Source organism: Battus philenor, unplaced genomic scaffold (assembly GCF_028537555.1).
Source record: "Battus philenor isolate CCGP_79_NKW_IND1 unplaced genomic scaffold, ilBatPhil1.0.hap1 SCAF_9, whole genome shotgun sequence".
Classification (NCBI taxonomy): domain Eukaryota; kingdom Metazoa; phylum Arthropoda; class Insecta; order Lepidoptera; family Papilionidae; genus Battus; species Battus philenor.
Genome location: NW_027181759.1, coordinates 7,611,411 through 7,626,212, shown reverse-complemented (window position 1 = coordinate 7,626,212; position 14,802 = coordinate 7,611,411). Strand labels below are relative to the sequence as shown.

The following is a 14,802-nucleotide window of genomic DNA, read 5'->3' as shown; positions in this document are numbered from 1 at the left end:
AAGTTGAACTAAATAAAATAAGCGTAATGATACTCGTCTTCTGAACTATACGACAAAGTTTGAAACGAAGGAGAGAGATAATCGAGCGAAAAAGACAGAGATAGTGATGAACTCTATACCCGGCTGAGGAACGTAGTTGGGTTTCCAAAGAAAAGGCTTAAAATTTATTTCGCAATAGATTTGTTGTTTATATTACGAATAATGAAGAAGCAAGCATCTTATGATAAATATTTTTGTCATATAAAAATTTAATAAGCTTATGTCGTTTATTGTACTATTTATAAATTTCGTAGTAAAGGAAATTTTAGTCTGTTGCACATCCCGTTTTTTTAACTATCTTATGTCAAACTAAATAAAAATAATATAACCTTAATGTTATAATGAAATAGGTTTATAGGAAATTATAAATTAGGAAATTTATAAATTACAATTAAGAATGGCCTTAAAATTGTTTAACAATATTTTAAAGACTACACGGACATCAAGTTACGTTCCAATACGATGGAAAAATTCGAATACAGAAAAAACAGTTACTGTGTACGATCCCTACGTAACAAAACCAAAGAAAAATAAAGAGACATACTTAGAAGTTATAAAAATGTTTGAGGGACATGACATTCGGAGAAGAGGCCATGTGGAGTTCATTTATGCTTCCCTTGCGAGAATGAAAGAGTTTGGAGTTGAAAAAGACTTGGAAGTGTATAAAGCTTTAGTTGATGTATTACCTAAAGGAAAATTTATACCAACAAATATATTTCAAGCAGAATTTATGCATTATCCTAAGCAACAACAATGCGCCGTTGATCTATTAGAACAAATGGAAGATAATAGTACGAAACAATTTTATCTATTCCTTAAATTAACGCCAGAAATAAATTTTAGGCCCTTCAATAACACAAGTTTTGCCATACCTCAAATGTATCTATCCTTTTTCTTGTATTAGATTTAGCATTCTGGTTTTGTAGGAGTACAGAAATATGGAGGAATAGTGATCTATTGACACATTAGTTTTGCTTTGGTACTTCGGTGTTTCCTCCGTTTCTCCACACATTCTCCAACTCTTTCACTTTATGTACTTAATAATATCATATTGAAATAGCAATCTTGATATTGATTGATTCTTTTTATCTCCAGGTGTAATGCCAGATACTGAAATGGAACAAATGCTTTTAAATATATTTGGGAGACGGGGTATACCTTTACGTAAATTTTGGAGAATGATGTACTGGATGCCTAAATTTAAAAACTTAAGCCCTTGGTATTTGCCTGATCAGTTACCCAATGACACCTTGGAGCTGGCAAAACTTGCAATACAAAGAATAACATCAGTAGACCCTGAGACAAACATCAGCATATGGCAAGTATGTAATTGACCACTTGACCTACATCTATTTATTTTTAGCAAGGCTTAATTATCATGTTTTCTCCAGGACAGTAATTTCATTATAGATGTGATAGTAATTTTTTAGGAAAAATAGCAATAATAAGTAATATTTAAACTGTTATGAGTATAATCTAGTAACACAAGAAATCATTTCAAAAAATATTTTGGGATACTATTTATTCACCCAATTCCCTTAATTTAAAAATAGTACATTTTGGTCATTAAAGTAAATAACACACCAATCGTTTACCTTTACCAAAAAAAATAATTTGTTGTTGATGTTCATCAGAACAATGCACATTTTACATTTTGATGAATTCAAAATGTGTTTTAGAAGCCATTTGATTTATAACTCCATTGTTGTTCATCTTCAAAAAATTTGATTGCAAGTTTTTTAATATATTGTTAGTCTTTATTATGAGATATTAAATACAACAGATAAATACACCATTTGATAATTCACTCATTCATAGTAATCTTATGTTATCTTCTTTACAAGTAATAATATATGTAAAATATTTGTGTGTATCTGATGTAAAGGTAGGTATTATATTTAGTCTTATAGTAATGAATGCTTGCTATAACAATTATAAATATTCAATTGTATTACTTTTTTTCATATAATTTTAATCCAAAGGTAGCCAACCGGTCCTGTTGGAAATCTCAGGGTGATGAAATGATGATGATCATTCAAATGAAAACCAATTACATGGCAACCAAACTACCTGCAAGTGTCTAGGTAACCAACAGTTGGACCCTGTACAAGGAATATACAGCCCTATTAATTTGTTATTTTGGTTTAACTTTAACTTAAATATTTATGGTAATTATTAACTATTATGAGTATAAACTAAAAATGTATGAGGACACCAATACACTTATTTTTAAAAACCACACTTGAGATGGATCATTATTAAAATTTGCATTAAATGTTTTAAATAACCATAATAATGATGTTTGTATATACCTATTATGTAATAACATATTTTATAAAATTTAATTAAATAATAGGCAATTAATATTTGTGCCAGACAGAAGAGATAGATGCATCTTTAGATAAGACTTGGATAGTGAGCGCACAAAGTCGAATACAGCTGACTTTACTAGAAGAACAACCTCCTGATGAACCGCTAACTGTAAAGGGTCCATACTTAGTTTACTTAAGAGATCAAACTGTAACATATTTTCTGTTGCTTGGTAAAATACGACCGGAACAAAAAGATGATAAAGATTTAGATGGTAAGTTGTTTATCACTATTAAAAATGTTAACTTGGTATATGATTTTTGTAAAAACTAAAATTTATTACCACTTATGATCCTTTTATTTTCTTTTTTTGGTATACCTGTATTGATTTTATTTGCTGTTGAATTTACAAGTAGTATATAGAGCATTTGTCATTTTCAAAATAAGATTATATATATAAATAGTTTTCTCACATAGCCACTACCTGCACTAGCACTTGATTTCTGCTTGACATTGGATAAAGGTTTGGATATTCGGTTTTAATTAGGCTTAACATTCATACTATTTTCAGATGTTTCAAATATTGAAAAGCCACCTGGTATACCTGGATTCATAGGAAGAACAACACTACCAGCAATTAAATGTACAGTACACGAACAGGATGATGGTACAATACTTTCAGTATGTGCGACAGGTAATTCTGAAATTTTCATTATTATGGTTATGCCTGCCGATGATGTCCACTGCAGGCTGGGAATAGGTCTCCATCAAAGATCTCCACATTGATATTATGCTGCCTTCAATTCAGGATTTCTCACAATCTTGACACGGTCATTGGTGCACCTAGTGAAGGGTTCTATGATGGTATAATAATATTTTAACAAAAATATGATTTAGTTTTCTGAGCCATCTTTTTAAATATTTTGACTGAGATCTCTGGATAGAGCCATTCTTCGATTTGAAGTAGTTATACCATCTTATAGTCCATGTAAATTTCCTAACAAAATAGGTTTTTCAATAAAAACTTAATTGTGTGGATATTTTCATTTGACATTAATTCTTGATTAATTTTAACAGCACAATTCCATTTCTTCTTCTATGCAAGATGCATGTTAGCAAATTAAATCATTACCCATCAGTTTATTATTGTGGTACTGAATAATTGTACTACAAAGATAATTAACCTTGTATTTGTTGCTATTATAGATAATCATTTTTCTCTCATTACATTCAAGTATATAAACGTATAATAAATTGTTTGAATAAAATACAAGATTTGGACAAACTTTATTAGGATTATTTGATTAAATGCACATTTTATATTTCAGGAACTTCATCTAGGGATTCTCTTCTGTCATGGATAAGATTGTTAGAAAAGCATGGTAATCCCGTGTTATCAAATATACCAGTTATTTTTACACTAACAGCACCACCAACCGACATTGCAATCCAAGAAACACAACCAGCGACACAAGAAGATAAAATATAAAAATGAAATAATTTAAATTATTAGTAGTTGAATCTTTTTAATATGTAAATAAAATAACTATTGTTGACAATTTATTTACATTAATATTCTAGAACCATCTTGGAAATTACTTTACTAGTAATCATAATTGAATATAACTACAGTATACTAATATTTACAATATTATCTATGAACAGAAATTTGATTTTAAGAATCATATTTACCTAAAGTTCAAGTACTGGCTTAATAATGTCAGAAATATTAATATTTAATATACACAAACAGTTTTAACTACCTTTATACATATACATACCTGTAGCATATTATATATTATAACAAAAGATATTGACAATGTGCCAAATCAAATGTTGGGTACTTTATTCTCTCACTTGCAGGGCAAATTACATCTGCTCATGCTCATGTAGTCTCTGAATTTTTTTTTAATTTAATGGACTACCTACAATATTTTCTTGAAAAAATTTTATTATCAAGAACTAATATGTATCTAATTATGAAGATAACATTAATTACAGTTTAGCCTCAATTATTAAAGAAAATTATATACATCTCTTACTAGTATTGATATTATTACTTAGAAGATATTATTTTCAGCACTTGATATATATTAGCATCAAGTTCTACACTGCTGAAAATTCAAAATAGACTTCGCAATGTTCATAGTTGTTTAGAAGGTGTTGAACTTATTAATCATCTATATCATCATTCACTCCACGAAATATAGGTCCTTTAAGTCCATTCATAATCATCATCTTCTTCAAAAGTTATAAATCCCCACTGTCAGGTGATGTTATGCCAATCTGCCTGGGGTAATAGGTATGTCTCATTGTCACTTCTGACAACTGTAACTCCTGCTCCATAGTAAGGTATCACATAAGCTGATCCATCTGATGGCCCCACAACCTGATAAAATATCCTTTATTTTATTACAAATTTTGATCATTGTTTATAGTAATGACAGGAAACATTCATAATTTAATAACATAATAAATGTATACATACCTGTGCTGCAATTAAAATAATATCTAACAGTTGACCAAGGAACATGAATCCAAGTGTGCACAATTTGGCTAAGCCAATTCCTGGGTAACCCAAATAGAATCTGTCCAAACCAAACATACCTAAGAAGACTGATAACAATAAGGCTATTTCCAAGGAATATCCATTTCTAAAATAAAATAGAAAATGTTTTAGTAAGCATTTGAAAAAAGGTTTATAAACACACAAGAATTTATTTAATGCACCTTTCTATGTCTTCTGGTTTTTTTTATAAACTACTTTGTTAATAAATATGATACTTTATTACATTAGCGATAATGTCTGCAAACAGGCTTGCCACATAGTAATTATAGTATCAAACGAAGTCGACCAAAAACTTTTCATGTTTTTATTATATTGAAAAGTACAGCAATGATTTTTTGATTGTTGAAGATTACAAGCTAATTAGTGATGGTCAAGTCACTGTAAGTACTTCTGATGATGTTTTCTCTCTGCATTAAATTTTTTTGCTTAAAAAAAAACATACCCTTCATTTCTCACTTTAGCATAATTATATAAAATTTCTTAGCCATTTAATAGTTAATATTTATTTAATTATTCTGAGAACTTTACAAAACTTTTTTTAATGCTTAGCAAAAAAAATCGTTAAAACTGCAAATCAGCTATATGAAAAGACATTTAATTCCCTGTCAAACCATTTTTAACCATTGTAATGATGTATATTGATATTTCAGATGATAATAAATGATCTTACTCCTTCAGTTAAAATTATGAAACTATTAATGTGTTGTAGTGTTTCTCAATAAAAAGAGTTTTTTTAGTAATAACTTACGTCCATTTACAAGGTAATTTCTTGGTAAAAGTTGAATTATTTGTTTCAATGCACATAATTCCCTCAGCTGCTATACATTGTACTGTAATAATTTTTAAATAAATTTAACAATGAAAGTGAAAAAATTCTAATGAATTTACGCAATAATAAAATTAATAATTTACCATCAGCTTCACCTTCGGACGGAATTGTTTTTCCTTTCGTGCAGCCACGATATTGTTGTGTATCTGGATCTATTTGATTTATACTGGGATCAGGGCATATGTATTGTCCTAAGCGTAAAGAGCTACAGTCTACGGACACAACTTTTTCTATTTTGGCTTCGTCGGACGCATAAGAATAAGAGAAAACTAAACAAACTAGTAGAAAGATTCGTAACATATCGTTTCGCTAAATAATAGCTTGTTTAAAAAAATAAATTTATTGTACATTTATATAGAAACTGTAAACCAAAAGCTCCCTATTTAAAAATACGCTTTTATCTTATAAATAAAGTGGAAAACATTGTGTTGTGAATTATGATTCACTTGTCAAATTCGATATTGACAGTAAATTTCTGTATCGCCAGAAGTGAAAATAGTACAAACCGCATTTAATTTATTGAAAGACACTATCTACCATTTATTTTTTTCCATTAAGTTTTAATGTTTATGATATTAGCTACATCTATATGTTACATAGGTAACTTGTTCATATTAACAAATCGTAAACAATTATTATAAAATACAATAATATCACTTGATGTATCATGAAAGTGTCGACAAGAAATTAATAACTTACTCTTTAAAAAATTGCTGAAAATTGCACATTTCTATTTTCAATTGTATTTAATATAACTGAATATCCAAAATATATCGGTACGTTTATATTAAAAACAACCATTAATTAACTAATTCGTTTCCTTAATTAAAAGATGTTGAAAAGTATGTTCAGAATGATATATAAAATTTATTTTAGATTAAAACATTTTCTGGATGACTCTGGTAAATATGTTCAGTGATAAATATTAAAGAGCGGTAAACCAACCGAGGCAGTGTCTGTATAAAATTGGGTTTTGTCTAGAGATGTTCTTGAAGTACTACATATATAGGTACATGTGGTCTACATTACAAGTATTATTTTATTATATAGGAATAGGAACGAAGTAGAGATTAATAGTTTAACTTAGAAAATAAATTTTATATTATATAATAATTTAGACCTCGATAGTATTTATTTCTAATATCTTTTATTACTTAATCCTTTAACCCAAGGTTGCAATTTTAAAACCAGGCAAGAGAGTTAGTACTACAAGTATTTATGTTACTGCACATAATTGGATTTAGATTTTAGTTACGACCCAACCAAGTGAATGTCAGTTGCAGTACATCGATTTAATTTCCGGATAACTTCCACGTCAATGGTGTAGACCTCTGGAATACTAATATAGAGAGAATTTCTAATACAAATCAAATTTCTTGTTAATCTTTCATAATGTTTTTTGTATTATTCATTCTAATCAATATAAAGTGTATTATTGCAATTCATTTATCAGTAATTGCACATTACTAATACTTCGTCAAATTTTAAATATTATCAAAACTTTTTGGTATCATTTAATTATAATTTAAGTAAAAGGTGATTTTATCCTTTTTATTGAAAAAAAATTCATTTGAAATGCCGACACTCGAATTGATAGAGAGCTCTTTGCGAAGCTCTTCATATTTTTGAAGTCGTCACTAGTAACGTCCAATTAATATAAGTATCATTGATGTTAAAATGAAACAAGTTGAGAATTAAGTAAGAGGTATGTGAGTACGTCGTTAAAGTCATGTGTTTCGCTAAATTTATCGAACACGTAACCTATCTTCACAGTATTCGAGTTAACATACTATCGGTATTTCAATTGGCTCGTTGGAACTATTAATCAAGATTTTAACTACTTAATACGGTAATTCAAAGTGTTTGAATTTACAAAGTAAGATGAAAGATATTCATTTTCTGTTAATCACAAATCATATCTCATTGTTTAGTTATAACGAGCTAAAATGCGTTTACGGGGACGTTTTGGACTGATTTCTTTTTAAAAATTGTGTACAACATATTGTTAAACTCGTTTCACAATTCGGTTAAAGTTCAAAATAAATGTTCTGAGACCATAAAAAGAATTTTGAATATAGAAGTACTTACACCGTTTCGAAAAAGTAGTCACATGTGAACACGTTTTTATATTGCTTTACAATTGTCGACGTTCATGTTGATGTAAAATTATCTGTCCCTTTCAATCAATAAAAGTGTAATCAAAAGAGCTATATTAATTCTATCTAATAAATGAAATATATTTTTTCTTAGTGAAGTCTGTAATGTATGTTTTGTTTTTTATTACAAACATTTAAGAGAGTTAACATGACATGTGATTGATGTTTGTTTTTGTACCAATGTACGGAACGAAGAATGTTTTGTCTCTGTAACGGCTTGATTTAGTTCTTGTACGTATAGACACTATATCTCCACCTGGTAAAATTTATCGAAAGTGTGTCCTATTTGGTCGGGCTTCGTTCGAGGTAAATGTGTTCAATCCCGTACAAAGCAGGTTGCCTGTACCGCACTAATTGCATCTGAGACAAATGTGTACTATTCCAACAACAATATAAGAGCCGTTTAATTACGTCTGGAAACATGTATTTCTTAAATCCTTTTAGGTCCGCAATTACTTCACGAGGCTAGTTGTAAACAAGTAAGGAGGGTGATTTGTTCTGGAGCTTAATTGTTCTTATACGCTTATATTTAGGTGTACATTACTATAGTACTTTATTTCTGTACTAATTTACTGTAAAAATTAAACGTCATTTGAATTACGTGGTTGTAGCACATTTCATACAAAATTGAAAAAGTTTATATTGATGATGTTAAATTGAAGTGAACAATATTGTTACTCATTTTGACTGTAACAATTTCAACGATTGCCGATCTGCAATCCGTGTCCTAAAATATATGTAGATAAGCAGTTCGGAAGACAACGAAATAAAAAAAGGATACATTTACGATTAATTAAATCTTTTTAGAAGTATTTGGTCGCCGATTTATGTTTTTAAGGATATAGGTATATTTCAAAAAATTATAATCGGTGCAAGGAGAGGTTGGTGCGGTTGGAACCGAAAGGAAGTGGATTTATCAGTCATGAAGATGCAGTGGTCGAGTGAGCATCGCGCATTCACCGTCGAGGAATTTTTTAAGATTAACGATTAGATTAATTCTTACGAAACTGTTTGTCAACAATTTTTTACGCTTCGGTATTCGTTAGATAAGTAATGGAGCGAATGTAAATTTAATTCGTTCCCGGGTGCAGAGGTTTTGTGCGATTGCTTCAGTTAGGAATATCCTACCGCCATAGACCAGTTGAACTTCTAGTGCTCTTGAAAATATTGAACTGGTTGAAAGCAGTTTATGAAAAAATACACTACTTTCAATGCGGAAAAGCAGTCTCACTGGGATTTCCGAGGGCAATTATTATTTCAAAAAGATCTGAAGTTCCATGCTTTAAAAATTCAAAATTTTCAACAATTGAAAGAAACTAACTTATTTCACACAATAAAACTTGTCAAACGAAGATGGAGTATTTTCGCACTGTAAATCTCTTTTTTTGGAGCGTCGTGGTTCATTTTCATTTAAACGGCCACGCCAACAAGAAAAACTGCTGTTATTGGTTTCACAGAACCTGCAACCCCTGAAAAAACACCAAAAGCCATTACACTGATCCAGGGTAACTGTTTGGCGTGCCTTATCCACGGAAGGGACAATTGGACCATTTTTTTTCCAAAATGCTCAAGGCTAGATGACGAATGTCACTTTTATCACATACTTGATTCCAACAGGATGGTTCGACTAGAGACATGGTCAGAGCTTCGATTTTTATTTCATCATCATTTACTTCGGGAAGCTTTGCCACAAAACTGATTAGTCCTTTAGGGGACATCCCGAGATCACCCGTCTTAAATAAAATGGATTATTAAAAGAATTACCTCCAAAGAGAAAGTTTACGAAAACAATCTTAATAATTTAAAAGAAAATATTCGTTGAGAGGCTTTTTTTAAAGTGTGTGAAACTCGATGGAAGACATTTGGGTAACATACTCTTTAAAAAATTAAATTCGTATTTGTATTCCATCGTTTAATGCTTTTAATAAATCTATGTGTCAAATAGTACATTTTAAATTTGAGTTTACAATATAAATCGGCTTTTAAAATGCTACATCATTCTTCATATTATGATTACTTTGCATCAGAAGCTTAAATAAATAAATGAATATATAGTACTCACATCCAATACAGTAACCTTCATTATCAGATTAATTCCAAAAAAAGACTATTTCTGAGCAGATTTTATAACGTACCTCTACTGGTGATTGATTATAGACGTAACAGCTGTACAGGGGTGAATGTATAGCTCGTTCACTGTCAATCAATGTATGGTCCTTTCCAAATGTCGATGGTTTTAGAAATAATTTATTGTAACGATAATACAGTAAAAAGCGATTTAAAAATCGGGAAAGGCACACTTTAAAATTAATTATTGTGTACTATCTATCCCCGCAAACTCTGAACTGTGGTAAGTTATTTGTAGGTCGCATTTCAACTGAAAAATAAATTAATGTAAAATATTGCAACGTAACGGTGTAAAAGTTTTAAATCTTTTACACTTATTAAACTAATAACAAATTTTCTTGTACATTGTTCGAAATGAGCTATAATGCTCAATAATATTTTAGTTTACTTTTGCATCATTGATGTATATAAAACAACAACGAAAATTGTGATTAAAATTGTGTATTCTAGCAAATATTTAGCAAAAAAAACATAACGTTAGAATTTCTTAGTTAAACATGTTATTTTATGTTTAAGCATGGTAGTAAACCAAAAATCACGAATTTTATCTAATTTTGTAAAGGACAAACAATTTTATGTTTTACTCTTATAAACATCAACACCATTACATATAAATGATTTATTTAAACAAATCTGTTATTTCATCTTATGCATTCAATCTTTAAAGATTGTTTTTTTTTTTAGTTTTATCCAACCCCTTACAGCATTGCAATATTATTTTTAATGCGTTATAACAAAAAACCGTTTTATACTTACATTGAAGATATAAGATTTCCCTCATATAAAATTGCATACAAACTGTCTGTTAAAATGTTCAATTGTATAGTGATGTATATGATAATACCGAGAAAAACTTTATTATTAAATTTATTGCATAACTTTATAATAAAGTAATTAAATGGCGAAATTACAAAAATGCTGTAATTTGTGCATTGTTTGATTTTTTGTTTAAATTGTCTAAATGTTTGATTAACTTTATTCGTCTTTTCTCGAAACAATTAAGAAGCATAAGGTTGCCGAATAGCCAAACACTGTCTGGTAATTTGTTGGAATGATCATTAAGGAAGAGAGAAGTGTTAAAGTTTTGCAATGGGCTAAGTTTTTCTGAACTTTGGCCGGACTCATTACACTTTCAGATAACTCGCTAACAAACCGTGAAGCCCCGCACAGTCCGCATCCGCCCGGAGTGCGAATAACGAGTGAACTTTAAAAAACTTGATCAACGCGAGCATCTAATGAAATGAAATAGATTTCCGCTTCTCAAAAACTTATCTTTTCATAACTTTACAAAGGAATAACAAGGTTATTAAAATGAGAGTATTTTTTGTTTTCGTCTGCATATTTAGTTGAAATGTGATTATGATCACGGATTTCAATTGTAATTTCATTTACTTTTTCATATTTACATTTACACCCATAACATTAAATAACAAAAATATGAATTAAGAAATAAACTAACCACCAATCACAAAACCAATAATCCCCTCGGATTCATTAGGACTGTAATATGGGAACTATAGCGAGCATTTCTGTTGCCAAATATGCAAGTATTCCTGTGGTTTTTTTTTTCAGAATTAAGTTTTTATAGTTTGTTTAACTGTAACTTACAGAATAAGTTAAAAAAAAATACATTTATGCATGGAAACTTCAATTTTTTTTAAAAAATTACCTTTTTTTTAAATAATCCACAGATTCTATTGTGTGATTCGTTGTCAGTTTCATGATTTTTTTTATTTATAATTAAATTTACACATGAATAAGTATGACGTCAACCTCTTTCAGACACTGATAAAATAGAAATCAGTCCAATACCTTGGCAAAAGTGTTTATATGATCAATCAACATAAGAAGAGTAAAAGAACGAGTTCATACCGCACATTGACAGTTATATACATAACATTGGTACGCGTGTAAACGCATCCTTGGTTCGTTATTACTAACCATTGAGGTAGTACATTTTCTGGTATACATTATGTCTAGCAAATATAGTTAAGTCGTGGTGCCAGACCGATGTTGCCTCCTTTTGAACAACCTTCTTGCGACTCGATTTCAAGAATGCCGCCACAAGGCACTACAAGGTACGCTGCCGCAACAGGACTCCGCGTAGACAAATGTATGTGCCATTTGATACGCCGCGCTACTGCCCGTATCCTTTATAATATTATTCCTAAGAGTATATAAATAGCAATGTAATTATATCAATAAAAATAATTAAATTAAAACAGAAATTTTGAAATCCATTGTACATGAAACGTATCGGCTAAGTTTAAAAACTTTAATAACTCCTTTATTTACTTTTAAAATAAAGTACAAAAAATGCTTTACTTATGAGACAGCTTGCGGAAGAAAACTTGACTCACATCAATTGGAAACTCTTGTGTTTATGTAATTATATCCTTTGATAGTTCACATTCTGCAGATATGTATTCACAAATAAATTTACAAATCAAATGTACACACTGGAGTTTTTTTTGGCCCCGCTATTGGGGACCTCTCTTTCGACCCCTATTTATTTGGTAACAGGGTATTTTATTTCCTCAAAAAATTTTTTACATTATTTTTAATTTTCTTCCTCATCTTTCATGATTCACATTGTCTTTTTTTCTACTTTCATTCCATAATTCAATCTTTCTTTCCCTTCTATTCAGTTCCTCTCATCCATCCTCATTAACTGCGGTTTTGCAGTCTATTATTGTTTTACTGATGTTTTACTGATTTTTATTTATAACGTTTCTTAAAGTTTTTTTTTTTATCGTAGCTTTGTATCATAATTTACTTAAGTTACATTTTAATTTACTTCTACCATAATTTATCTAAATCTAAACCTTCTTTGATTACATGTTTAAGTTTTATTTCTCTTTATTACTTTATTCACCACAAACCTGCTGTAACCGAGGAAGGCCACCCTTTTCTCTTTTTCGGTCATAAAGGAGGCGATTGGCCTCCTCTGTATATTCTCTCTTTGTGCCTATCCGGCATTCTGTCTCGTACCGGAGCCCCCCAAATGTGGGACATTCTGCTACCAGGTGGATCGCGGTCTGGTCCACGCCCGGTTCATAGAAGCACCTCCTCCCTGAGCTTAAACCTATGAAGGTACTCAGAGAACTCGCGGGGCCCGTGAAGAGCTGGACCAAAACCGCATCCACCCCCATGTTACGGAGCGTGCGATAGGCCGCGACGGCGTCCGGGAAGAACTTCCGCGTTGTCGATGCCGTCGTTCCATTCATGTACCTGCTATTCCATTCCTCAAGCGTTCCCGGCCTAAGCTGTCGTTTGACGAATGAGATAGGGCATTCCTCATATTCTGGTCGTCTTTTACTCTTTAGGGCCGCGCCCTTGGCCAGTTGGTCCGCACTCTCATTTCCCTCTGGCCCCGCGTGCGCTTTCACCCAATAGAATCTAACGCTCTAACCATTCTCTCTTACTTTCATACAGTTGTCTTTTACTCTTACCGCAAAAGGATGGAGGGTGTCCGATCTTGCTACTATCTGCAGGGCGGACCGCGAGTCGCTCAGTATCGCGCATGATTGCGCCGACCCGCTGACTGCGTACCCTGTTGCTTTTGCTAAAGCCAGCAGCTCTGCCTGGTATACCGTGCAGAAGCTGCCCATCTTGAGGTTCTTATTGTAAAGCTGTACGGCGTCTCACATAACGCAGAACGCCGCACCCACCTTGTCCTCAATGCGGCTGCCGTCGGTATAAATAACTAGATCGGCTGCCGCGGTGGCAAGTTGGACAGCTTCCTCACCCACCTCCAAGCAGGAGAATTCCACACCAAACTGACCTGACGGGTGTGGAAGTCTCAGGTAGCTGACCGGCAACTCTAGATCCCGGTTTCCTACCACTTGCCGAGAGTAACTCCTTTTTATTTCAAATAAATGGGCTGCTTCTCGGACCCTAAGGTCCAGAGGAAGCAGCCCGGCAAGGATAACGGCCGAGTTCAGGAACGCGGTCCTATAGGTCCTCGCGATCGTCTGTGCGAAGTCCCTCTGGACCGCGTCCAACTGCCTGCGTACCAGCAGTTTCTTAGCCGCCGGCGCACATACACTCGCCGCATGCAATATGATCGGCTCGATCACTGCCAGTTTAGCAGCCCTGCACAGTTGACGATAGAGGCCCTGTGCCTTCTTGCTCACGTTATTCACACGAGTGTTGAACGTGAGCCTATCGTCAACTGTGAGGCCTAGTATCCGGACCTCCCGAGTCCGGCCAAGCGGCTTACCTTGTTCAATAATGGGTTGTCAAACCTCAGCTTATTTTCGACCCCCCATTCATGAACATGGGCGAGAACCGCATTGGCCCGGTACGAGATGTCCTGAGCCTTCGGCCCGGAGAAGACCAGCACGATGTCATCTGCGAACGCCTGGTAGTATGTCCCGGTATTTGCCACCTCTTCGAGGAGGGGGTTGATGAGAAGAGTCCAGAACGTTGGGCCCCCTGCGGATCCCTGTACGCACCCCTTGGTGGTCTGTCTGGCCCCCTCTGCCCCCGCGAACCGTACGGACACAGACTGCATCTTATAGCAGGCCACCGGGCGTTATCGAAGGCTCCCTCTATGTCCAATGATACCAGCACTGCGATCTCCTTCTCCTTCAACAGAGTTCGCAGATGCTGGACCAGGACATACAGAGGTCCTCGGTACACCTCTGCGGCTCTGTGGCGACTGATATAAGGCGCAGTGTACTACCGGAACCTATGGACCGTCATTTTTTCCAGGACCTTGTCCAGAATGGGCAGGAGTCCACACACTGGAGTTATGGTAGTCCAATACT

At 32.9% G+C, this 14,802-nt stretch overlaps 3 protein-coding genes across 4 annotated transcripts; 1 reads left to right on the top strand and 2 right to left on the bottom strand.

Moving 5' to 3' along the window:
- Positions 1 to 384: 384 nt before the first annotated feature.
- On the top strand, positions 385 to 3,993 carry ECSIT (evolutionarily conserved signaling intermediate in Toll pathway, mitochondrial). The gene is made up of 5 exons (XM_068775583.1): positions 385 to 830; positions 1,135 to 1,361; positions 2,416 to 2,623; positions 2,921 to 3,043; positions 3,678 to 3,993. The coding sequence occupies exons 1-5, from the start codon at positions 437 to 439 to the stop codon at positions 3,836 to 3,838; spliced, it is 1,113 nt and encodes a 370-aa protein (XP_068631684.1). The 5' UTR covers positions 385 to 436; the 3' UTR covers positions 3,839 to 3,993.
- On the bottom strand, positions 3,658 to 6,182 carry bisc (biscotti). 2 transcript variants are annotated; one of them, XM_068775585.1, is made up of 4 exons: positions 5,831 to 6,182; positions 5,667 to 5,748; positions 4,838 to 5,003; positions 3,658 to 4,751 (listed from the first exon to the last, which is right to left on the bottom strand). In XM_068775585.1, the coding sequence occupies exons 1-4, from the start codon at positions 6,045 to 6,047 to the stop codon at positions 4,665 to 4,667; spliced, it is 552 nt and encodes a 183-aa protein (XP_068631686.1). In that variant the 5' UTR covers positions 6,048 to 6,182; the 3' UTR covers positions 3,658 to 4,664. The 2 variants fall into 2 exon arrangements, with proteins under 2 accessions (XP_068631686.1, XP_068631685.1); XM_068775584.1 differs by having other exon boundaries at positions 3,658 to 4,738.
- A 7,492-nt stretch (positions 6,183 to 13,674) lies between these two features.
- On the bottom strand, positions 13,675 to 14,546 carry LOC137932285 (uncharacterized). The gene is made up of 2 exons (XM_068775891.1): positions 14,253 to 14,546; positions 13,675 to 14,148 (listed from the first exon to the last, which is right to left on the bottom strand). The coding sequence occupies exons 1-2, from the start codon at positions 14,544 to 14,546 to the stop codon at positions 13,675 to 13,677; spliced, it is 768 nt and encodes a 255-aa protein (XP_068631992.1).
- Positions 14,547 to 14,802: the final 256 nt, after the last annotated feature.